This window comes from Hyalella azteca, unplaced genomic scaffold, assembly GCF_000764305.2.
Source record: "Hyalella azteca isolate HAZT.00-mixed unplaced genomic scaffold, Hazt_2.0.2 contig15683, whole genome shotgun sequence".
NCBI classification, from domain to species: domain Eukaryota; kingdom Metazoa; phylum Arthropoda; class Malacostraca; order Amphipoda; family Hyalellidae; genus Hyalella; species Hyalella azteca.
Window position 1 is genome coordinate 66736 of NW_025945525.1, and position 26192 is coordinate 92927.

The 26192-nt window shown below is 39.9% G+C and overlaps 1 protein-coding gene and 1 long non-coding RNA gene across 2 annotated transcripts; both read right to left on the reverse strand.

Moving 5' to 3' along the window:
- Positions 1–1958: 1958 nt before the first annotated feature.
- LOC108680988 (atlastin-2) lies at positions 1959–14721 on the reverse strand. Its single transcript, XM_018169921.2, has 9 exons — positions 14264–14721; positions 13848–13982; positions 13249–13305; positions 12180–12341; positions 8150–8242; positions 7531–7669; positions 6266–6459; positions 5809–6042; positions 1959–2608 (listed from the first exon to the last, which is right to left on the reverse strand). Exons 1-9 carry the CDS (start codon positions 14459–14461, stop codon positions 2345–2347), a joined length of 1476 nt encoding a protein of 491 aa, XP_018025410.1. The 5' UTR covers positions 14462–14721; the 3' UTR covers positions 1959–2344.
- Positions 14722–23645: 8924 nt separating this feature from the next.
- On the reverse strand, positions 23646–25833 carry LOC125179201. The gene is made up of 4 exons (XR_007157179.1): positions 25662–25833; positions 25224–25348; positions 24425–24608; positions 23646–23701 (listed from the first exon to the last, which is right to left on the reverse strand). It is a non-coding gene; the product is annotated as an uncharacterized LOC125179201 (long non-coding RNA).
- Positions 25834–26192: the final 359 nt, after the last annotated feature.

A 26192-nucleotide genomic window follows, 5' to 3' on the forward strand; every position in this document is an offset into this window, starting at 1 on the left:
CTACTGTCATGGCAGAGGTTCGAATCTCGGCGGGCGACTCGCAGTTTCTTCAACCAGAGTTCGAAAGAGGTGAGAGCAAAGAGTGAAGTTTCATGATGTTTGTACATACCGATATAAATCGTGTAATAAATATGTGTAGAAGGAATAAATATGTGACTAATTCCGCTGCGAAGGAGAAAAGCGTTGAAATCAGATAGTGACGGAGAAATATAGTTTTCATAATTTTAGTAAGGAGGCGGCCATGGATTAGACAGGGATCGACCGGAAGAGTAGAATATGATAGAATGATTTCATCAGGCGCTCGAAACTGGGCAAGGACATTGCAGAGATCCTGAAAAGAAGGTCTCATTCTCCGTAGATTTATTTTCACAATGATGCATGCGCGTACATCGAAATTCCTAATTTCGATATACTTGGACTTCTTTGATGCACCCGGGCGGCCGTAGGTATCTCGCTTTTGGCACGATCGCTCAGAGATGATTTGATGCACCTAAGTATATCAAAACAGCAGTCAAATTTCTGTCAGTGCAGAGGAACTTTTAGGTGATCTTATACAGGACACCTATTAGGAGGCTATCCCTGCTTTTTAGAGAAAGCTCACGCCACACTGATTCTCTAGCTGATTGGTGCTCTGCTGATAACTTAACTTGTTGGGCCCATAAAAGGTTCTAACCCACAGAGCTACACCTCTATTACACTGCTCTTCGTTTAAATTATGAAAGAAATAAAAACCTGGCAACTGAAATTCAACTGGTAAAGATCCCCCCCCCGTGATCTTTAAGGAGTGTCTCTCTGTAATACAAATAATGCCTATTTGCTCCTAACAAACGCATCGTCGCACACGTGGCAAGGAGCTTCGGGGATGCCAACGAGTGAGTAATTAGGAACTGGTGCAAATTTCCCACTACTATCTGTCAGACCACAAAGATTAAGCACGACCAGCTCTGACGTGCGCGTTAAATCAATTGTGACAGTCAGATAAGCTGCTGATCCCGACTTGCGTACTGGGTCCTTTCTTGTAGGATCTTGACTCAGACGCCAGGGTGAGTTGCGTGCGATAGTGGCACGATTTTATTACTCAGTAAAATATCGTGATTTTTGTGAATATGATTTGTCATGTGTAGGTATTCACTTTCGCTTTCGGTTGTAGGATCATGCGTTTATTCTCAAAACTCCGTGCTCTAGCTCCCTCCTCGCAATTATAGCTCTCCGCGCATTCGACTTAAATTAGCTCTCGAGCTCGATTTTTCAGTTCTTTAAGGGATTCGTTTTGTTAATTTGTTAGTTCTAGATCGCATCCGTTGTTTTGGTTTGCTATAATTTGCCGTTAATCTTTAATACATTGAATTAAGTTTGTTAATTAAGTTTCCAATCCGTCCAGTCCAGGCTATTGCTAATCAAGCCAATAGGGAAATGCCTTTTAATTTCCGGTCATTGGTGGGCGTGACAATTAACACCATCCGAACTTTTAATGTAACGCAATTGGTTATTCGGAAAGTCAGGTCTAGTTCGCCACAAGCAGTGAGTTTCGTGTTCGAGACCAGCACAATCTGTAAAAAGTTTTTACACACCAAGAAAGTTCTGCCATGCAATCATGGCATGGCTACTCTCATATCTGCTACGCTGGCTAATTTGTCATCGTAAAAATCACACTAAAGTAAAATGAATGTAAGTGAAGAGAGTACATTGAACTTTATTTCCTCGTTTGTATTCCTAATGTAAATACGAACCCACGTGATTCAACGGATGAGAAATATTTTTGAAGCAGGTGTCGAAATGGATAAGTTAGGAACTCTACAATCCCATCCCGAGTATTTCGAATATGTTTCCGCATCCAAGGTAAGTTTCAGTATATACAACTCGCCATTTTCCAAGCTTTCCGAGCAAAGTAGACGTCTCATCTTCAGTGATCCATCGAATGGTTTAATGTATACTGTATAGCATATAAAATCAAGTCTTTTATTTGTTCACTCTGAAAGTGCGGCCATGTCTGTGAATCTTACCAAGTTGATGAATGACAGGAGCACAGGAGCATACTAGGGTACATGATCAGCGTGATTTTTGGTGCTCGTGTAATATCATTGTGTTGAGTAAATATTATATATAAAAGTAGAGAACTAATTTGGATCGCATTCATGTAATCCTCTTACATATAGATAAGTAAATTGCATCTGAATAGTCAATTTTCACACCCTATGAGCCTTCCAGAAAGTCATTCGTAGAATATCAAACATTATTACTCATTATTGTAATAATAATAATATTACTATTAATATCAATTAAACTTGTTTCGTTTTAACCGCCAAAAGAAATGTTTCAAATGACGTTTTCACTGTTGTTTATTTTACCGGCCGCGTTGCAAGAAACGAGCGTAAATGCTCTTCGCGGCCCAGGGAACTGCCTTGAGGGCCACAGATCCAACTCCAACGGCTGTTGCGACCACGGGCCCGAGGCTCACTCCTGACGCGGTCAGAACCCCTGCCCTCAGCGCAGTTGCACCGGCAACCGCCAGACCTCCAAGTATGTACAATCTGGACCTCGACCCAACCTCGTCCAGCTTCATTTCGTCGTTCTTCTGAACATAGGTCCTGAAGTGTTCGTCTATGTTCTGAAAAAAATGTTGCTCGTTACGATTGCAATTTCATTCACTTCATTAGGTAAATTTGTTAGTCCACAATTATTAAATTATTTTGAAGTTTCGTGTAAATTATAGGGTTATTATATTCATGAGCACACGTTCTGGCATTGCAATGCTACTCTCATATAAACAATGAAATCTTAGATAGCTAAGAATTTATGAAAGAGTTGATAGACGCCTAATCGAACCAAATGTTATGATCGAAGCTGTTAACGTATAATTTAGCTGTAGATTGGAGACTCGCTGTAGAGGTCAATGATGGCGAGGGAACAGCATTATGGAGGTCAATGATGGCGAGGGAACAGCATTATGGAGGTCAATGATGGCGAGGGAACAGCATTATGGAGGTCAATGATGACAATGTCGGAGGAGATAACCCAAGCTGACGGTGTATTAGCAACAAAAAAATGGAGGTCGTTACTGATACAGCTAAAATGCAAATGATTTTGTTATTAAAAAATAATTTTGTTATTATTTTATTCAATGATTTTGTTATTAAAAATAATTAAAAAATAAAATGAAAATAATAACAAAATAAATTTTGTTATTATAAAAGCATAAGAGCAAATAATTATTTCAGCGCGGCTGTGTCAATATAAGAGGCGGGAGAAGAATTTGGTTCAGAGTTTGAATCCAATAATTATATCACCGTTGCTTTCGAGATTTGACCAGCAATTAACTATAACCAAGGTAAAAAAAATATGGTCAATCACGACAGTGATGCAATGTGTAAGATTTTTGAGAGTAATTTTTGATGGTGATTGATGAGACTCAAGTTTCATATTTTTCTTTTTCAAGTGCAGTTTAACTCGTCCTCGAGTTTAACATGCTTTGAAAATCATTTGGTTAACTTAAACGATCAGTTGCCCGTATAAGCAGTAACAAGTTATAAATCAGCCATAAATAGGATGGAATTCGATTTCTTCTAAGTTTAAGAATAAAGGCTAAAACTAAAAAAGTTGCATAAAACATTTTACTGAATAGAAGTCCTAGATAAACAAAACAGAACGTTTCGGGCTATGCCCATCATCAGCTAGTAAAATACATCTGGAAATACATGGAAATCAATTTTAGCATTTTTAGTAATTTAGTAATCAATTTATGTGCTTCCACGAAACAATATGGTTAAATGACTGCCCTATTAGCTTTAAACCTGTTTTTTACAAAAGGTATATAGATGAAACTTTTTTACTCTTTCGATGCCAATCTCACGTGTCTTTATTTCTAAATTAACTGAATAGTAAATATACGAATATCAAGTTTACCATGGAACCTGAAGTAGAAAACAAATTATCATTTTTAGATTGTTTGGTTCATAGAGATGGCAATAGTTTTAAATGTTCTGTTTTTAGAAAGAGTTCATTTTCTGGTTTAGGACTCAGTTTTTACAGTTTCTGTACCTCTAAATAGAGTTCAATATTATTTTGGTAAATAAATTTACAATAGGTTCTTTTTTCAATTACAAAGATAGACTTCCTTTAGCATCTAGGTCTTCTCTGGTATATTCTTTCAGTTGTGCACAATGTGCATCTAGCTACGTCGGTATGACCGGCACGAGCACTTTTCACCAGAGTTGCCGAACATGCTGGAAGAATTTTCCGTACTGGGCGTCCACTTGCTCAGCCGCCTCATTCATCAGTCAGACTTCATACAGAACAGTGCTCACTTGCTCCTCCCTTGTCCATCAATCAATTTAAAATTCTTTGTAACGCTAGCAGCCAAACCGATCTACGAATTTTAGAGTCTCTTTACATCCATAAACTTGAACCTAAATTGAATAACCAATCTAGCTCGTTTCCCCTTTCGATTCTAGGTCAATAGTTGTGTTTTTTTCTTTTCTTTCCTCGTCATTTTCTAAATTTATTTACTAAAATTGATTTCCATGTATTTCCAGATGTATTGTACTAGCTGATGATGGGCATAGCCCGAAACGTTCTGTTTTGTTTATCTAGGACTTCTATTCAGTAAAATGTTTTATGCAACTTTTTTAGTTTTAGCCTTTATTCTTAAACTTAGAAGAACTCCTCGAGATATTGTGAACGAAATTCGATTTCTTAACGTAAAAATGTTCAGCCCTACAACTCAGCACTCAATTGGAACTGTCGTGAATATGGACATGGGCCTTGCATGCAGGCTTGCGCGATGCAAATTCCAATCATAGTTAATCCCCTTTTTCAAGAATGTCAGTGAAAAATTATCTAATCAAAACTAGTTCGTATCTCAAGGTTTGAATTCCTGAAGATAATTTAGAATTAAATGATTTACTTTCCCGTTACCTGAGAATGCATTGTGCCCTAGACGTTGAAACTAACACTGAACTGTTATGATGGTATGAGCTTCAGTAGGAAGTCCCCGCACTGACATTTTGTGTAAAAATTCCAAAGAAGTATTAAACTTTCAATGATTTGCACTCCATCTGTTACTTTCTCTTTTTGGCCGTTCAATAGTTAAATTATAGTACTAATTGGACCTCTCGTCTTCTACTTGACATTGATGTTTGATTGTCGCGTTCCTCGCCAAGCTCTCTAAGGACTTGAATAGCTCCTAGATTATAAATCCTTGCACAAAATAGATTATAAATCCATACACATCATGGATTACAAATCCATATACATCGTAGATTACAAGTCGACTAACATCATAGATTACAAGTCGACAAACATCGTAGATTACAAGTCGACAAACATCATAGATTACAAGTCGACTGACATCATATATTACAAGTCAACTAACATTATAGATTACAAGTCGACTAACATTATAGATTACAAGTCGACTAACATCATAGATTACAAGTCGACTAACATCATAGATTACAATAGTATCACCTGACATCATGGATTGCACATCTTTGAATCACTCGATATCACGGATTTGTAACCTGGTATACACAATTTATGCGTCGGCTGGTATCACCGATCCCGCGCGCCCGCATGCTCGCGCCTCAGCACATATCTGCCAACTATTCAAACAAATCGATAATATTTATTGATAGAAATTATTGCCTTTTCGCTCCATGCCTAATAAGGCAATGCATGCATTCAATTGTGTCACCACAATAATCATATCTGTCCACAACCTGGTAGCGGATATAAACAGCTCAATTACTCAGAGTGTTCGGTCAGCGATATTATGAGTGAAGGATTGACCTTTCGCTGGCTTTGACTCACCATTACAAGGATTTCCCTAACTTCAGCTGCAGTTGCAAACGAAGCGTTGTTTCTGGCGTATTGGTTTGCCGTGTTGTAAGCTGTAATAGCAACTCTTTTTGACTCTGAGTGATAGCTGTTTAGAAAAGAATCTTCAAGAGATCGTCCACGGGATTCGATTTTCGAATCCATTGTTCTTTTGTAAAGCTCAAATGCCATCTTACAGGTCTCATCGCTTTTGACGCGCACCATTATCTGAAAAGAAAATGTTAGAAGTAAGTTTTTCTCGCCAAATTTTACAGTTGAGAGCTCTCTTATACTGTTTTTTTAAATACGTATGGTATATCTTAGTTAGATATATACCATATACCAGTTAGATAGTTATTAATAAATTGAGAACATATATCGAATTAAAGTGTCAAGTCTCAGTTTCCTAGAAGACAGAGTATTTGAACAATAATTTTATCAAGCTCAACACCTGAACGAGGGTGGTCGGCAGAACTGCACGACGCTCTCTGAAGACCGCCATGTAGGTCCTGAAGAGGCGCACCAGCTCCTCCCCTGTGGCGGGTTGTCCACTCTGCGCAGCTGAGAGCTTCTCCACGAGGTTCTCAGGCGCCAGCAGGCGAGGCACCAGCAGCTTCATATGCTCCACGAATTCCTCGTCCAATTCTGTTCACCAAATTACTTGATTGAACTCAGATATAAATAGTAATAATTCAAGTCGGCCGAGTTACAAGTATTGACTTATTATTATTTTATAAAGAAAATTTACGTAACGGTAATCTGAGGTCTCAACATAAATTCTCCACTTTTCAGTGATACTAAGAATTTAAGAAATGAAGTCCAGGAAAACATTTTTAGTGTAAAATATGAATTTTTTAATTTAATGTACATAAGTAAAAATTTGTGTAGCAATTCGGCAGAACTTCTTTTCATGCAAGTTTGATTAAAGACCAGAGCATGATTTTATTGATAAACTTCTTATTCGTTTTTTTCCAATGAGTCGAACAAAATTTCTAGCTGGCGCCGGGAGATCAAAAAGCAGGTTGACAAATGACATTTTAATGGATTGCGATGTTTCAAAAATACAATTTTCATTATAAAGCTGGTAAAGTTTTACAACACTTGAAATTTAACTTTGAAAAATGACAGTGGTACATATCAATGCATAGTGGATACAACTTAAAATATTAGCTTAAAATACTCTGAAAATAATTTCAGCGTCCGGACAAATCCTGAAGTTTGGAGGTTGATAGCTGGAGACTCGCGCTTTCTTGATAATGATTCGTTCGGACGCTGAAATTAATTTCAGATTAATTTTAAGCTTAGATTTCAAATTGTATACACAATACCTTTGACTTATATTACTGTCATTTCCAAAATTCAATTTCAAGTGTTGCAAAACCTTCACCAGCTTGATAATGAAAATTGTATTTTCGAAACGTCACAATCCATTAAAATGTCATTTGGAAAAACCTGCTTTTCGATGTCCCGGCGCCAACTAGAAATTTTTTTCGACTCATTGAAAAAAACATTAAGATTGTTAATAAAAAGCTTACTCTGGTCTTTAATCAAACTTACAATTTGAAATCTGCACATATCTGAGATTGAATAAATTAAGTTCTAAAAACTCTCCTTCTGTTCGAATACCATCCCACGTGAAGCTGTGATTTAAAGCGGATCTAATTGTTCACTAATTTACTACTAACAACATAAATTCTTTTGTCCCAGCGAGCTCACGATTTAGTTGACCATCAAAGTCTTCATCCCTGATGGCACGCATGCCGATGTGCGGCATGAGGTAGCACTCCAGTTCCTCGAAACTCTTGCCGAGTCCTTCTCTAATATCCTGGTGCGCTGGCTCCTGATCTTCGTTTACCTGGTAATTGGGTCTGCATTAAAAAGGGCATTCATGATAATCAGTTATTTGTCACTTTTTGCAGCATTAGTAGAAATATCGTATGCAATCAAACATTTACAATTACATTTTCTCCGAATAATTCGCTACAATATATGAGATGTTGCTTCCATTCGTTCTACTATTAGAATAGAATCTTTAAACTCGGGCTCCGCAAATCGGAGCCCGAGTATCACGCACAGAAGGCATTATTCATGCTCCTGAGAATTGCTATGTTGAACCCTACCAATCTAGCCGCAACCGAAATTCTATCAATTCAAAATTGTATCAGCCGAAGCCAAAAACTGCGAGTAAATTTTAATTGTTCTTAATGATCTATTACATTCAGAATACGGCAGAATAACGTACAGAGAATAACGGACGGCAACATCAGAATTAAGTCATTCTGACCAGTATGCTCACAAGCCAAGCTTTTGGCGATCAATATTGTGTACAACTTACCGTCAAAATTCTCTTGAGTACAGTTTTGCCGCCCTGGTGGCCGTATGGATACTGCCTTGGAAAGTTCCAGTCTCGTACAAGGAAGAGTAGCTTCTGTATAGGAAAAATTCCAAATCCTAAAACTCGCTAATTTGAAGTTTAGTGTCATTTTGGTGAATAAATGAAGAGCGCCAGCGCACTTATGAATTAAAAATGTACTTTGCTAATGTTAAAATACCATTGACAATTAAATCATCAACAATAACCGAGACATTGGGAAACCCAAATCTTATTTTTGATAGCAGTGAGCAACTCAGAGTAAAATTTTTGTTAACGTACGCGACTACAGGGCCCGCCATATTTATGGCAACGGATGTTTGCTATATAAAAATAAATTGGTTTCTAGCAGACTTTTCTTTTATAATGAAGCTTAATATCATCTATTAGTTCATCTATTTTATATTGCAGATGTCTAAGGTGTCTGAATTTACTATTACTTATGGCAGTAGATAGAAATGCAATTGTAACCCTTCTTTAAAAGGGCGAGATTAATTCAGTCATTGCAAAAAAAGCTCCAAATTCGTCGTGAAACTGTTTGGAAGGTGGTAAAAAATTCAAGGAAACTGGTGAAACATGCAATCGACCTGGTCAAGGAAGGAAACGAAGTGTCCGAACAAAACAATTGGTCAAAAACACGAGGGAGAAGTTGAGGAGAAACCCTTGTCACTCAGCTGCAAAATTGGCTGCAGAAGCAGGAGTCAGTCAGACATCAATGCGCAGAGTCCTCAAAGATGACCTCAAAACCTCCCCTCACAAGATGCAAACAAGGCATGAACTAACAGACCGTCATGAACGAATGAGGCTCAAAAGATGCCAGCACATTCTGGATCTCATTGAGGATGGCACGGCACGCTGCCTAACTTGGTGTTCAGTGACGAGAAAATTTTTGACATTGAACAAAGCGTTAACCGTCAAAATGACAGAGTTTGGGGTCAGGATGGATATGTGGCAACCAGAACAGCAACACGACGTCAAAATCCCATGTCCGTGATGGTTTGGGCCGCGGTAACCGCCACTGGGAGGTCCCCACTCATTTTGTACCCTTAGGAGTGAAATTGAACAGTCAGCGATACATTTCAGACATTTTGGAAGCTGTGTTGTTACCTTGGGCCCGTAAACACTTCAACGGCCCACCATGGAGTTTTCAACAAGACTCTGCCCCATCACATGGCTCAAACACGACCCAAAACTGGATTCAGGGTCACATCCCAGCGTTCACTAGCAAAAATTAATGGCCCTCCGGAAGCCCTGATTTGAATCCTCTCGACTTTATTGTGTGGGCTATTTTAGAGAGTATAGGGTCTGCAGAACACCTCATGATTTTTTGGATAGTTTGAAGTCTAAATTGACACGAGAATGGGACATGATCCCTCAAGAAACGCTGCGTGTCTCCTGTGAAGCTTTCCCGCGTAGATTGGATGCTGTCATCAAAAATAAGGGTGGTCATATTGAATAAATATGTCTGAGAATTGTTTAGGTAATTCTTGGCTACTAGCTCAGCCAATAAAAAAAAAACAATGCACCTGTTTGTTTCATTGAGAAATAACAATAAACATGCGTTGCCATAAATATTGCGGACCCTGTATTATAGCCGTCATGGCCGAAATACTTTTCTCATAACGTTTCAGGCGCTACTGGGTGTCACCCTACTGCCGTGCATATGCAGCGCGGCCACGAACATTTCACTGCCGAACTGCAGGCAGTCACGAGCTTGCCGTTAAAGAACGCTTTTCAGCGCCGTTACGATACATTGACGCATGCAGTGTGCTTGTAGGCAACACGAGAAAGCCAGCAGATTGGCATGCAGCCAACTGCATGCGCATCGACTGCGCGGCTGCTTAAAACAGTATCGTTTAGATTCGTTCCTTCAAAACTCGCCCAAAGTATACAAATAAGTAAACATTGTATAGTATGTTCAAATAGTGTGTTCAAAATCCCTGTGAAATAATAAAAAATCATGTAACTATTAATCTATTTAGATTGTTGCGATAATATTGTTAATCATGACATTGCAGCCGTTCTGAACGAAGTTACCGGTCCCATTGTGTGCAGTCAGTACGATTCACACGCACCTCGCGGGTGACTACATATCGCTCAACTCTTCAAGTCCTGGCTTCTCGATAAGGGTTGAGGAATCATGTACTCCGAAAATACTAAGCTGTGTGTCCAAAGCGTAAATATTTTGGTAATTTTCAGTTAACAAGTGTTACATAATTCTAACGATCAAACTCTAAATTTGAAAAAAATACACGGGCAATATTGTAAGAAATGATACGTGATCCTAACAATCGGAACTTCAAATTGAGAATTTCTCGGAGCACAGTGAGTTTCTGTGAATTTTACATTTCGTCTTTCGATAATTTAGTTGTTTTTTGTCAGATACTGACAGGAGTTCTCAAGTGCCAATTCTCTACTGACGAAACTAAATATAAGAAATCGTTAATATATGTATTTGTGGTACTTTAAAATCTAAATTTTAGAATAAAGTGAGTGTCACAGTACTTTACTTCGTAACAATTGTTCAATGGGATTTAATTTGCTCATGATCGATCTTTGGATCAGCGAAAAGAGTCACTCACTAATTTGAGGAGTGGAAAACATCAAGCTAGGTTGCTTTCATGCCAAGCATGTCGTTCGCACTGTCTTACGACTTCCATAAGTTTGGCCTTTGGGAAAAATGTTTTATCGCCCAATCTAATTTTTTTTTTGTGTCGAATAGTTGCGTCTCTCCACCAAAATGACAAGTCTAAGGCTAAACGCGCAGATTTTCCATAATTTTGAAATCCATTCAAACTGAATTCTTTATTTTTCGTTACAAGATTCATAAAAAAAGGTTTCAGTTAGATTGCAATATTAGGACTTGAATCGCTGATATTTTTCATACAAAACTAGGTAACTTGTTAAGAAGTAATGCACATTTTTTGAGGACTAAATAGAATACGATTCCTTAGACAGATTCCTATTTTTCAGGTGTACTGTGTTAGGCGTCTCATTGCATAAACTCAAGTTTGCAGGAGACCCAACTCGCCATCTTGACGCTGATCGAAATTCGGGAGCCCATCGATCCGTCACATTGACGACACAGAAGCGACCAGTGTACAATATTCAACTTCTGAATTATATTTTACATCGTAAATCTCTCCCACGAAATTTCCAGTGCGAAACTCCATAGCATTTCATCCGCGAGGCGTGTGATACTACCAAATACTTCAATAATAGCGGTAATAAAGGAAAAGGTTTTATACTTAGATATGTAACAGGAAATTTAAGTGAAAAATTACATTGCCTTCGCACAAGCAATAAGGTTTTTTGTAATGGTGCACACCACGTGGATGAAGTGCTGAAGAATTTCCGGAGTTATCCTCAAACCTGAAACTCTATTCACTCGAATTGGCAGTGGGCAAGGGAGCTGACATTCAACGGGAGATGACATTCAACTAGTATATGTATTTATCGCATAAGATCATTACAATTTTGGCATTAGCTATCAGAAATTTGTGGGAACTCTGGTAGGTTTGAGCAAGAAGTATTTACACGAGTTTTGTGGCCTACAGGACTAAGAAGCAATTTACAACATTGATGAATCAATTCAGGCATCGCAAAGTAGATACCTTGGAAAAAGATAGGTTTCATACATTTGCAAACTTATATAAACACGTATTTGAATGACTAGAAATTGATTAAAATTAATCCCTAAAATTGTATATAGGTAATTCAGTGAACTTATTATAAATGTTTTTAAATGGTTGATAGTCATAAAATAGGCACATTCTTTCCTGGACACCAATCAAGGCACGGGTGGTCGTGATGTCTCAAGAAGAGGTACTAAATTAGTTAAGAAAGTGAAATCAAACGTTGTAATACAGATGTAATAACCAATCGAACAAAAATGAGTTTAGCTGGGCGTTTTCGAATAAAATTAAGTAGAAATGCGTCTTCACCTTACTTGATCTACGAACAACGATTTTACAATTTTTATAAATATACTTACCTGAAATGCGCAGGAGTTTTGGTTGATAGAGTTTTGCGCCAAGGTTCCGAAGGTGCAGAACGTCTGCAGGTTCATGAGGTCGTCCTCGCGGATGTTGTTCATCAGATTGTACACAGTTACGGAGGAGGTCAGCAGCGTCAGGGCGAAGATGAAGGTTGAATCCTTTAGGAAGTGGGACTAAATGATACTTTCACCAAAATACCGGCTGAATTACTTTAAGGATTTGTTCCGTACAGCCAAAGAAACGCCTTCCGTCATGGATTTTGAGACGAAGTGTCCTCGGATGAACGGCTGTGTTGTGTGTGTGATGTTACCGACACAACAATGAATTGAGGCATTGCAGAGATGCGAGTAAGCGTCTTTTTGGCGCACTTTCTCATTTATGGGAAAAAAGGCGCTGTCGTGCTCTCCATGTCCGTCAGTCAGTCTGTCTGTCTGTCCGTCCGTGACTTCACGTTTTCGTCGACGAGAAAATGCGCTCTCTGTCACTCACTGCAGTACTGAGTTATTTTTTTTTGTTAACCGTACTAGCTCTAGGTGCTTATACACCGGGTTAGTATTAGCTGCGAGTATGCGCTACAAGTATTCACACTCTCAGTCCATTATTAATGATTCTATTGATCACTATCACCAAGCACTTCAATGTATAAGCAAAGTTTGCAGCGCATATTCAGATTCATTTAAACCATGTCGCTTCTACGTTTCCTACCTACATAAAATATTATATCAGCGAAATGAGGCTAGAGTGAATTGGTGTAATTTGACATAATGACATCAAAACATGAGATGAAAATTCTATCTAAAATTTTACATCACTCTACTATTTGCAAAACCTAATCTATATTGATTTTTCAGGTATTTATAAAGTACAGTGAGATTAATTTTGAAACGCGGGCAAAATATAGACAGCGCCCATTTCTTCGAGCCGAAGATGTTTTGAACAACGGGCTTTGAATCATCAAAAATAGTTATGTACGGGTATACCTCCCGATAATAGATCATGAAGAAAGTGATGATAACTTATCACTCATTAGACTGTCGATTGTAGAAACAACCCCAAATATCAGACCTGCATGGATGTTTTGAAGTCAAACGTTCCTTGAGTGTCCATAAGAATCACTGCCACCTGAAAAAGAGGACAAATATGTAATAACTGTTACATATCAAGTTTATTTACGAACGAACTCAATTCAATTATCGAAAGCGTTAACTGCACGTTTTGTCCACTATATTATGCTTCACTTTGAAACTGTTGGTCCACTGTTCAAGATTAAACTTTCTGATTTTTTTACAACCGTCGAAATTTGAAAGATAATCATAATCGATAAGTGTACAACCTCAAAACGACTTCACGGTACTTGTGTGTTTTTCATTTTAAAACTTTGAAGATCATCCAATCGAATGCAGCTTCGAGGATAGTTTTTTGACACTGATGAACGCCAATAAATGAAAACTTTAACATGACCCCTAGCCTCATGCTGGCTTTAGAACCAAATTTGCCCAGTTTTCAAGTAATTATTTTTCTAGGAATTAGCGAAAAAAAAACAATTTTGAAGCATTCTACACCTAATTAATGACTCAATATATATCCAAATGTACATATATCCATATATTTGGTCCTTATATTAGTATTGTGCAGCCTTCCAGGACCAAGCGCTTGTTACTCGCTTTTTCTCCAGTCGGTTTGGTGAAGACGAAAGGCTCGCTCCAGATGTTGATTCCGGTGGTCTCTCCATCAATGCCCCCTCGCCAGACGAATCCTTCGAGTGGCTGCGATGGATTGCCTAACCAGTTTGCTGAGCCCTGGGCATCGGAATCCATGATGTAAAAATAAACTTTACTAACATAAAATTTTGTATGGGATCAGAGGCTTGTCCAATTCCCGTACTTTGACAAATAAGCAAATGAACTAGTAGCAATGTTTGTTTTTTATGCCATTGTCTGCCTTACAGAATTAGTTAATGAACAAATGTCTCATTCTAAAGCGACAACAAAGTCAAGGTTTTGCTTCAATTTCACTTGACTCCGGTTGTTCCTGCTCAGTTTTATTGAATAATAAATACAAATCCATGGTGAATACTCACTTTATTCGCGCAGTACTTCACTAGTAAATTCATGAGGAAGCTCTTGCCCTGCCTGAACGCCCCCGCCACGGCCACCACACAAACGGGTTTGTCGCCCACTGCAGAATTCAGCAGAATGCTTTTGAGGGCGTCTTCGTCCAGCTCGAACTTTAGACTATCATTCGTCTGAACAACGATAGGCACAGGGTGGCCTGACATGATTATCCCACTACTGCTGAAAACAACGAAAAGTATCTTTCTAACGAAATTTCTGTTATGAAGATCAAAGAACAATTTCGTTAGTAAATAGTATTATCACCAATAAGGAAGATCAAATAATAAACCTAAGAATAAACCTGTTGACCTGATATTTTTCACTGTCGGCTAGCCTGTAACGTTGAGATTAACCATCAGTGAGTCTAGTGATGGGCACAATCCGCTAATCCGGACCAATTAGCTTCCGCTAAATTTAGTTCCGCTAACTGACAGTTCGCTAAAAATGTTTTAAAAATGTCTTCTGATAGAAAATTCGGGTGTTAATATTTATTGCTAAGTATCATTAGCCGTGTGCCACACTAATGACTGACTACGTCAACATATGTACGTCAACCAATTACGTCTTCTACACTCAAGCGTATAGAATGTTGCCAAGACCTTGGATAAGATCTAGGAAGAGGATCAGGCCTATCTCGGGAGCCTTCTGCCAACTGCAGCAGCTATTATCATGAAGTTGACGGAGGCCAGGCCCAAAGGCCTCCTGTACTGCAGTCCTCTGGTAGACGCAATGCTGGCAGGCATCACAAAAATGTTTGGGCCCCTCCTATAGAAGACAAGGAGTGCCAGCTGGCAACTGCCTTCCATCATAAGTTTCACCTGTTCTGGCTGGAGAAGCATAATCATAGCATCTCAGCAGGGTACAGAAGGCCAGGGAGACCGCCGTGGAGACAGCCCTGACCATTGAGGAGGGCAGCAGCACCTTCAGCAATGACGAGGATGTGGAAGATGATTTCATCAATAGCGTCACTCAGCCCCAGGAGTGTAGGAGTCACAGGTCACTGAAGTCACTTCAACAGCACTGCTACAGCAGTACTGCTACAGCAGTACTTAGTGAAGACCTAGCTGGAGGCCAGCTCAAAGGAGGTCCCGACTGACGTTGCCCTGTTGGGTGAGCAGGTGTTGATGTACCTTTTTGTTAAACACAACACGGTCATCCCATCCAGTGTTGCAGTTGAGCGCCTGTTTTCCATAGGCAAGAACATCTCGAGGGCCAAGAGAGCCATCCTGACAGACGTCAACTTTGAAAGGGCAACAATCATCACATTAAGGAGATGAAGGGCAAGCCAGAGTAAAAGCAGTGTGTAACCCTGCTTTTACCGTTTTTTATTTATTAATAATTCTTATTTTTCAATAAGCTGTATGTTTAATGTCAACTTGGCATGCTTACACCTTTTTGGGAAGCTCCTTGTCAATGCTACAACATATTAAAAGTTCAGCTCTCTAGGTCTTTTTCTCAGAGTTTTAAAGCCCCCCAAAAATTAAGCCAAAGCTAAATTGATATACTAAAAGTTAGCAGTTAGCGGTTAACTCAGCTAATTTCCTCGGCAATTTATCAGTTTAGCCTTATATAAGCTAACTTTTCAGTTAGCGGATTACCGGTTATCAAAACTAACTTTTCGGTTAGCTGTGCCCACCACCGACCATCACCTAAGTAATGGACACACTAGTATCAACCATTTAATTTCAAGAATAACCTATTAGGAGGCATGTTTCTCAGCACCTTTTTCAGTTCATGTGACATACAGGGGTTGATAAAATATGGGAAACACCAAACATTTTGAGATCATAATTTTTGAACACATTATAAACAATAAAAACGTGGCATATTTCAATGTTCAATTTTGTTGATAAATGGTATTTTAAGCCTTTGCAGCTTTTTATAGAAAATTTCTGTGACTATAATCTTATAAAATGGCAAACTTTTCTGAATTTCAATGATGCTAAATTGTTGATGCTAGTATGACCGGTGCTAGTGTGAAAGAAAATTCCCAAACGATCAACGTTTCAAGAGGTACTGTCTCATAAGTGCATGATTACTGCTCTTGAAAGGAGGGAAAAATGTCCTCGGCAAAGCACAGGTCTTGCCGAGAGTCAAATTCGTCTGAGAAAGGCCGTCGGTCTCTAAATCAAATTGTTCCGAAAAATCGGAAGATCACGGCTGTAAAAATTACATCAGACCTTAATGGACACCTAAAGAACCCATTTTCCCTAAAAACTGTTTGTCAGGAGGTGCAAAAATTTGAATACAACGGAAGAGCAGCAATTAGTAAAACTCTGGTTTAAAAATAATTTAATGCGTTTAGAGGGGTCTAAAAGCCTTCAGAATTTGTCCCTCAAGCAGTAGGAAAATGTGACTTTCTACGAAGAATCATTGTTTGCCTTATTTCCTACCTCAGCCAAGTGTACGTTGGAGAGAGCTGAAAAAAAGACCAAAAGAGGGTTAAACTGGGGTCTAGCTGAGAGAGGGTAAAAAAGGGTTTAATTGAAAAATATGCTAAATTGCTTCGGAAATTATTCACAAATTGTAATAATCAATGCCTCGGAGAATTAAGGCAGTGTTGCCACAAAAGGTGTACCTACACCACTACACCATACTAAAATATAAATGGTGCATTCATAAGGCGTTTCCCTTATTTTGTCCAACCCCTGTACGTATATCAGACATTCGGGTGCCATGATGCTGTTGATACATTTAGTTAAACATAATAGCTTTGTGAAGTACATTGCTCACAGAGCAGAAAATGCATATTGAGGGTTCATGACTATATTTGGTTTATGAATTATTTTTGATGCATTAAAGAATAGACTTCAAAATCTGTGGTTCAAGACAAGATTTCAAGTGCTGAAGGCAAGAGATTGGCTGCATAAAAATAATATAAAAAAATTGCGTGAAGTTCAAAATTTTTACTATCTATGTAGCATAAACAAATTAAGAAATCATCCATTTCCTTCCTCTAAAAAATCCCCAAAAAAGTGTTAAAAGTGAGATTTTGGAAAAGTACCTCTGCCAAGGTCTGTGGCAAAAAAATATTTGCCGTATTAAAAAATTGTACTTACATAAAAGTTGTACACAGGTGTTGTCTTAAAAATGTGATTGACAAAATTTGCATATATAATTCCAAAAAAAATAATTGCGGCCATGTCCGACCGACGGGGCAAAAAAGGACACCCCCCGGGGCAATTAGGGGCACCCATAAAAATGCATTTACAATAGAACCTCAGCTAGCATAGGCTCCAGTTAACCAAAAATCAATCAACAACAAAAAATTTTGATAACATTTGTCCTGCTCAGTAACGAAATTTCATTAAACAAAAAATTAATGCATCATCAGTCATCACAAAATTGTGCATAAAATGTTATAGATAGAATTGTGCACCGGGAAACATAGAATGAAAAGTAATTAACCCAACTATGATTTATTTCTCCAAAAAATATTATGGTCGTCATTAAAATATACCTTTCTGTTTCAGGTATGTTTTACAATCTTTTGATATAGTGAATTCACTTGACCCAATTAAAATGATGTGAAATTACAGGCCCTCCTGTAAGCTTACAGATACAGAAGAAATGCATAATGGCTATTGATATGAAGCTTGCAGTAGACAAGGTTGTTATAAATGCACAATGGCGTCCACTGATACTGCAATATCACATCATTTATACGATAAAGTATGGATTTGGTAATATCATATCAGTAATTTAAAAACAAGTAAAAATCACTATTAATTTCATTTATTCTACATCTACATCATCTACCAAGGAAGAGGACTTCAGAGTACTGTTAGTAATGGACGAGTACACTCTGCATGCTTCAAAAGTTTTAAAATTGAGTTTTATTTCTAGTGTCCCGGATTACCCTGTTCCCAGGGGTATATACTCAGATGGGTAAAACAGGACCGAAACCACTAACAAGAAATGTAGCATCTATACCATGAATAACTAAAAAATCCTAAACCTATCACAAGGTGTAGTTATGCAATAAGCTTCAAAGCTACAACTCAGACTTTTTGCATACAAAACAGTTTTCTGTACAGATTAAAAATTATGAGCTGGTCCCATCTTACCCCACTGGGGTAAGATGGGACCAGGCTGGGGTACGACAGGACCAACTGGTAATTCTTATGTTACAAGGTTTTTAATAAAAGTACAAAGCTGATATTCAATATTATCCATTTATAAACACATTATTTGATTAAACAACCACTTGTTACAGTTTTGTGCTGCAGGAACTCAACTCTAATACTGGTCACATTGGAGTTTTTGTCACGAGAAAACTTTGTTTAACTTAACGACCACATTTTTTTAAAACGCAAATATTTTTTATAATAATTTTTAATCATACGGTCACTAAGTAGTGTAAAGATGAGTATGGAATATTGAAAATTGTATATTGGAAAAATGTAAGGCAACATTTCAGTCCACTTGGTCCTACAAGATCCCAATATTAAACATGACCATATGATTCATTTAGTCTTTTGAGCTCAATATATAGATGATATTATATAGCTGGCATAGCTAATAATACATTTATACATTACCTTTTATGGAAATAATAAGAAGTCTGAGAAACTTGCAAGAAACTCTAGTCTTTTAGCAAAAATGACAAAAATTTTATTAATCAAAAAGAGAAAGATTAAAATTTTAAAATAAATTTTGTGTGTTTTCAACATCCTTGATGTTGGGAAAACATCAAGGTTGTTGGGCCAAAGACGCCAGGGCCAAGGTTGTGAGGCCAATGTCTAGGTGGAGAGGCCAGGGTTAAGGCTGAGAGATCCGAGTCTAGGTTGAGAGGCCAGGGTCCAGGCTGAAAGGCCGGGGTCCATTTCGAGAGGCTAGGGTGGAGGCTGACAGACCAAAGTCCAGGTTGAGAAGCAAGGGTCCAGGGTCGAGATTGAGAGGCCAAGGTCTAAGTTGAGAGGCCATGCAGAGGCCAGGGTCTAAGTTGAGAAGCCAGGGTCCAGGCTGATTAGCCGGTTATCCAATTTGAGAGGCTACGGTGGAGTCCAGGTTAAGAAGCAAAGGTCCAGGTTGAGATTGAGAGGCCAGGGTCCAGCTTGAGAGGCCGCAGTGCAGGTTTAGAGACTGGGGTCCAGATTGAGAGGCCAGCCAGGGTCGAGATTAAAAGGCCAAGGTCCAGGTTAAGAGGTCAGGGTCTAGGCTGAGAGGTCAGGGTCCAGACTGAGAGGCTAGGGTCCAGGTTGAGAGGCCAGAATCCAGGTTGAGAGGCCAGGTTTCCACCTTCCAATCTTTTAATTTAAATTATGATTTATTCATTTTCTTCTTCAAATTTGCTTTCAGAACTGATTTCAGGCGTATCGGTGAAACCAATATCGTATCCAATATCAGAAGACTCTTGATCCAGAGTCTTCCTTAGATTCAATAGAGAATAGAGTAGAAAGATGTTGTTCACATAGATTGGGACATTTTCTTGGAGAAGAAAAAGTTTTTATGCTAAAGCTCTTGAAGGAGTCTGAAAGGCAAAAAATATTACACGTACACTTCTATAATGCGATCATTTGGCAAGTGTATGGAGACATAATATTGGTAAACTGAATTGGTGTTTCTCACTAGTAGTGAGAAAAATATTGTAGAAGCGCACTAAATTAGAGAATAGTAATGAAAACACAATTATTATACATAATAATTCCCTACTTGCATGGTCGAAGGACCAACATGACTCAACGGTCACGTTTCAAACAACGCAGTTGTAAGTCCAACTGTACTGTTTTACTGAATAGTTGAGTTCTGGCAGTGATCGAGGACGCACGTAGTGTTTGCGGGTCCCAACTTTCTCACTTTTTACTATGCCGGTTTGACTTATCTCGCGAAAAAGGCACGAAAAGGAAAAGAATCGGCGACAGGCCACATCAGGCCTACACTTCAGCGCCGACATCACTATGTTATGTTATCTTATGTACTGAACGGTCGCCTTTAGAAACACAATGTGACATATGCATGTAATTTTTACCTTATGTTCAAATTTTGCATGTGCACCCACTATTGTACTAGAAACAGTGTAAAATTATTTCAATGCTGTAACTTATCTGATTTTCCCGCCATAGTCCAATAAAGATTGGGGAACTTCAACAAATAAATGGCACCACGGATTCCCAACAAGATCAGTGCTGTACTGCGTAGTTAGCGGCAAAGAGTAGAGTTGCACCGCCACTGACTGGTCGACCGCCAAGAAACTGGCCGTGGCTCCTGGGAAATCCTCAGTCACGCTCTTCACCCCCGACACTCACCAATCCCGTCTACACCCCTCTGCAACAATCTGCAATGGCATCATCCCCTTGGACAAAACCCCCAGAGTCCTAGGGGTCACCTGGGATACCCATTTTATGTTCTCTCCTCTTGTCAGAGCCATAGCCACCAAAGCAACAGGCTCTTGACGCATCTTGAAAGCCCTGGCCGGCACCAACTGGGGCTTCTCCAAGAAAGACATCATTGCCACTTACCGGACAATTACTCGCCCAATCCTCAATTATGCTGCCCAAATCTGGTACCAAGTTGCCTCACGCACCGCAATTGCAAGTCTCCAAATCATTTAAAACTCAGCCCTGATACTAGCCAAACGCTGCCTCAAGATGGCTCCATCGCCTATCTCTACCATGAGACCGGCGTCCTCCCCCTGTCCGCCCACCTGGACCTGGCCTGTGCTCAATTTCTCGCCGGCGCCCTCCAGCCTACCCATACTTCTCTCAACATCGTCTCTGCTCGTCCCAGAGACCGCCTCATGCAAGCCTCAATCAGGACGAGATTCAGCTACCTTGTGGCGCCTTTCCTGGCAGACGGCATCATGCCCGACGGTGCCTGTGGAGAGGCAAAACGCTCCCTCCGCAGGGAGATAGCCTCCCGTGTTGCGGCGACTACCGTTGACAACGCTGTCCTCGCATCCCACCACCACCGATTGCAGCAGAAGAGGCCTCGCTCCCTCGCCCCTACCGCTCAGCGCTATCCCAGCTCCGCTCGGGATACTGCAGCTCCCTTGCGTTCTACACCCACAGGGTCGGACGCTCCCTTAGCGCCGCTTGCTCGGAGTGCGGGGATCCCCTCCAATCCGTCCAGCACCTCTTCGTATGCCCCTCCTTCCCCACGTCCCTCAGCATCTCATCATTATGGGACACCCCCGTGGAGGCGTCGGCGTTCCTGGCCACCCTCCCTGCTTTCGCCCATCTTCCCCCTCTTCCGGTGCCACCCCTCCGACCACCACCAGAGCCGCCGCCCACGCGAGCGTGACGTTTGGCGCAAGAAACAACAATGATGGAGAAGTTTTCGTAGGAACCGGGGCATGACTCCGACTCAATATTAGATTTAGCGAAACGCACCGACGGTACTCGCTGAAAATTTTGGTTGCTATTGAAGCTGCCAAAGCAAAAACGAGATAATCTAGAATCTTTCATCATCGAAGACATTACATCAACTGGACAGCTAGTAGTTTCCGAACGCACAAATGCTTTAGTTTCAAAGTTTCGCTGTACTCCAGGAGTACTAATATGCTCTTTGGAATTCAGGTTATCCTCGAAAGAGCTACCAGAAGACTGGCTTTGGGCCTTCTCTTGTGTTTTCTGGCCTTCAACATCCGTCTGACCGACAGAGGGGATATCGCTGACAGATTCAGTGCCACATATTTCCGTGTACCCACACAAATTATCGTCAAGGCTGGTCTCTTCAGGCTGAGAGCCACACACATAAGAACTACACACAGCTCCATCGTCAAGATCACTTGAGTGATCCAAGCACAGACCATCAGGATTTTTAGGCGACATATCCAGATATTTCTCGGCCGAGGCGTGGAAGGAGAATCGGGGCGTCTTCAGTTTCGGAAACGTAACATGTGACGCTGGAACCATAAGAGGCGATGTTAAATTTTCTTTAGATTTTCAGTTTCCATGCCCACCTGCGAAGGAGTAAGTGCTAGCGGACTTAGAGGCAGATTAAGTTTGCACTTATCAAGCCGCTGGGACTCATTTTCTTTGAAATCTGTTAGCGGCCTTCCTTCAGCCCCGTTTTCTGCATCACTCACTTTACGATTGTCTTTCAAAATCTCAGTTTCATTCGTCGTCTTTACAAGCTTTACGGTTGAAAGAAAATTATGAAGCAAAGATCTAGCTTGAGGCTGTTGAGGCTTAATGGATTCTGGACTGAGGAACTTCTCGGCTTCACCCCGACCATCTCCGTCAATCTTCGTAGAGCTGCGCGAAGGAAGCATTTGCCGTTCCCGCTTTTTATCAGCTTGCATGTCATTTCGAAAGAAATCAATGGAATTATTTTCACCCTCGTCTCGAGAGTTTACCTTGGCTCGTGTACTCGTCATTTGCCCTGTGTCGCCGTCGCCTGCACGGTGCCTGATGTTGAAGGTGGGGTGCCTGCTGTTGAAGCTGGGCGGCCAGCCGCTCCTGCTGAGGAACCTGAGGTAGCCCTGGGCGCGGCTCAGCTCCACCTGTTCTGCGAGGTCCTGGCAACTCTCAACCTCGCCTCTGGAGCTCCCAGGCATGGACCCAACTCCCTCATCCTCCGTGCTCTCGGAGTCGTGGTGTTGGTGAGGAACACAGAATGACAGGCGATGAAACACCCTATGAAACAGTTTCAACGTACTTTAGTAGTATATCAAATCTTATAAACTGCAATTCATTATTTTCAGTGGAAATTCACCAACTATTCCCTAAACCATTCTTGTTATTCAGGAAATAGCATAAGTATTAAGGCTATAACATAAATAGTAAGTATTAAATCCAAGTTGTTACATGAGAGTGCCCAACTGTAGTTTTTACCGGGCATCTCAAGTTAGCTGCTTGTTGGATAAATGAATTTCCTCCGGAATTTCATCTCACAGTAAATTCTGGCGAAATCATGGGGAGCAGTTGCTCAACAATCTGCTCAAAGGAGGGGCGCAGATCCTGATTATCCATCCAGCAGCTGTTCAGCAATTCGGCCGTTTTGGCCGCCCTTCCCGGCCCCTCGAGCCACAGACACGCTGTCTGCACGTCCTTTGGGGCTGGCGGCTCCTGTTACGTAAATGACAACATAACATCTCATTTTATTTCTCACTTGTAAATTCTATGTCTATACTGACCACTGAAGATAGTGAGGTAGGGTTTTTTGTTGTTAAATAATATCTAATAAGCAGCGTATGATATATTCAGTGGGACTTTTTTTCTTGTTTAAACTAATCACTGAGAAGCAGCGTATGATATACTCAGTGAGGTAGAGTACCTTGCCAGCGTAGGGCTTGTTGGAGCATGTGATGAGCTGCCAGAGCAGCACTCCGTAGGACCACACGTCGGACTTCAGGAAGAAGACGATGCATTCGTGGCCCGAGTGCAGGTCTTGAGTGCGTCGTTCCTCGGGGGCAATGAAGCTCGGAAGGTAGATTTTGAGACGCTTCCGATGCGGCAAATCTACAACAATTGAACTATATTTCTACTAACGATACACAGGGCAAATGTACATGAACATGCATTTTCTAACTGCTGTGAGTAGCGTAAAAATATCTATGTTCGCCGTATATTTATGGAAAACATTTCGCATTAATTTGAACAGAAGCCTAGCTGAAACACTGCATTTAGATCTACAGTATTATTTCCGATTGCTATGTCTTGTAGTTTGTCAATTAACTTTTGAAATCTGCTCTGTAAATTTCATAACTGTTAACTGATGAAAATTTTATTTTAAAAGTTTTGAAATAACAGTGCATCTGAACTCTGAAAGGTTTTCCGAAACGATATAGTGATTTAAGGTGGTTGTTTCTTTCTCGTCAAAATACCAAAAAGAATTATCTCGTCAAAATACCAAGAAACAATAATTTCATTAAATATGAACACCTTAAATGCCTCCCGGATCGAACATGGTATTAACATAAAACGAAAAGTTAGTAATGGGTGCCAACCCGCATTTGTTTACTAGAGCAGCATTTAGTTTACTGACATGAAGGGAGCGCGTTTGGAAAGTATGTAATGTCTTATTGCATTTAACACCCTGAAGTATGAAGAACTTGAAAAAAATGCGAAATCCTTTATCCATTGCACCGCTCAAGTTGCTACCCTTACTTTCAATAAGAGAATTTAACTGAAAAATAACAAAGAAGTGAATAATATTTTTGATACTACGAAATTGCAGCTCACCGATCTGGTAGTGGTAGCAGCAGCGTTCAGGAGCCAACTTTCGTGATAGACCAAAGTCTGCGATTTTAACTAAGAACCTTCGAGTAATGAGGCAGTTTTTCGGGGCCAGGTCGATGTGGATGATTCGATTGGACGCGATGTACGCCATGCCGTCCGCTATTTGAATGGCAAAGTTGTACACCATCTGAACAACGGACAAGGATGACAACGAACATTTGAATCTTAATAGGAGAACACGTAGGTAATTATTTACTAACAAATGGTACATGCAATACAATTATTTACAGAAGTGAAGTGTATATTTTCAAGTGAAATAAGATGCATAAAAACCCATGGCAATAAAGATGCAAATTATTGTTCAAAGTTATCGATGAAACGTCTCTTAACTAGTTTCTGAGGCCACGAGAGATTAAATTAACAAAACCACACAACAAAGTTCTGAAATGAGAAATATCTAATTTATTCAACTTCAAAGTTGTTTGGCTACCAAAGCAAGAGCTCAACTGGTTTTCTGGTCCAAAAGTCTGTAGGAACCAACTACCAAACATAGTAGTTGTAAATTTACGAAGTAGGCTTCAAAAATACTTAATCGATGTAAAAATACTTAATAAGTACGGAGAACCACTGTCGCGTGGCTTTAAATGGCAGACGGCCATTACGACATATTTTTACGTTTCCATGAAGATACGGTGAGTTTACTGGACGTTTTCTCTGCGTTTAAATTTTTTATGAACTAGTGATTAAATCAGACTAATGATTAATTTATTTAATGCATTGAGTGGCGAGACCTGCTCAGTACCGTGGTTGTTCCTGATGAATTCTTGGAGGTTGCCCCCGTCCAGAACCTCCATGAGGATGTACATGTTGGGTCCCTGCACCACGGCTCCTTCGAAACGAACCACAAACGGACACTGCCTCAGGCATCTGGCCAAAACCACGCTTGTTTAGTGAGTTACGCTAATTAAATAAATACGGGATTTTTCTTATGATTACTTTTCACAATGATTAATAAAATGAAGCGATAATAATAAAAAACACTTGCTACAAAAGATACAACAAAGCACAAAATTGAGAATTTGTTAACTAATACCACGAAGCTTTATATAACTTGGGCAAGCAGTTATACACTTTTCTGATACCTTTAACAATAGTTTAAAACCAAAGTAGCTTCTATTTCGAGCATAAAAAAATGCTGGCCTCTCTGTTGTACTTATGTTATCTCTGTAACGCCACTCACTGCAAGATGCTGGCCTCTCTCTTGAATTTCTTCTTCCTCAGCTCGTACTATTCAAAGGTCAGGTCGGGCAGGTCACACAGAAGCTCCTTCACAGCCACCCGCTTGCCCAGCCTCCACCGCCCGCCATCAGGACGTCTTGCCAGCTCCTGCAAGCCTTCATAACGGCCGTTGTCATCACTATCTCCTCCAGAAAATAAAAATGAACAATTAATGATTACAAACAGTGTAAATGAGCTGGGCTTTGTTACCTAAAATTCTGCCGATCGCAAAAGGTCGGTAGTTCCAAAAATTTTTGGAACACACAGCTTCTCGTGCAGTTTTCCGAAATTCAGATTGTGATCACAACATTTAAAAAATAATGTTTTAATTCTTTTCGAGACATTAGTTAATTAACGCCAATTAGTAACTTCTATTCAGTGAACAACGAAACTCCGCACTCATAGGAATCGGTATCAATATTTTTATCAGAATCATTATATTACTTGTGAACTGAAGGCTCACCGACCTCTCGCTACAGACTCCGCATCCTGC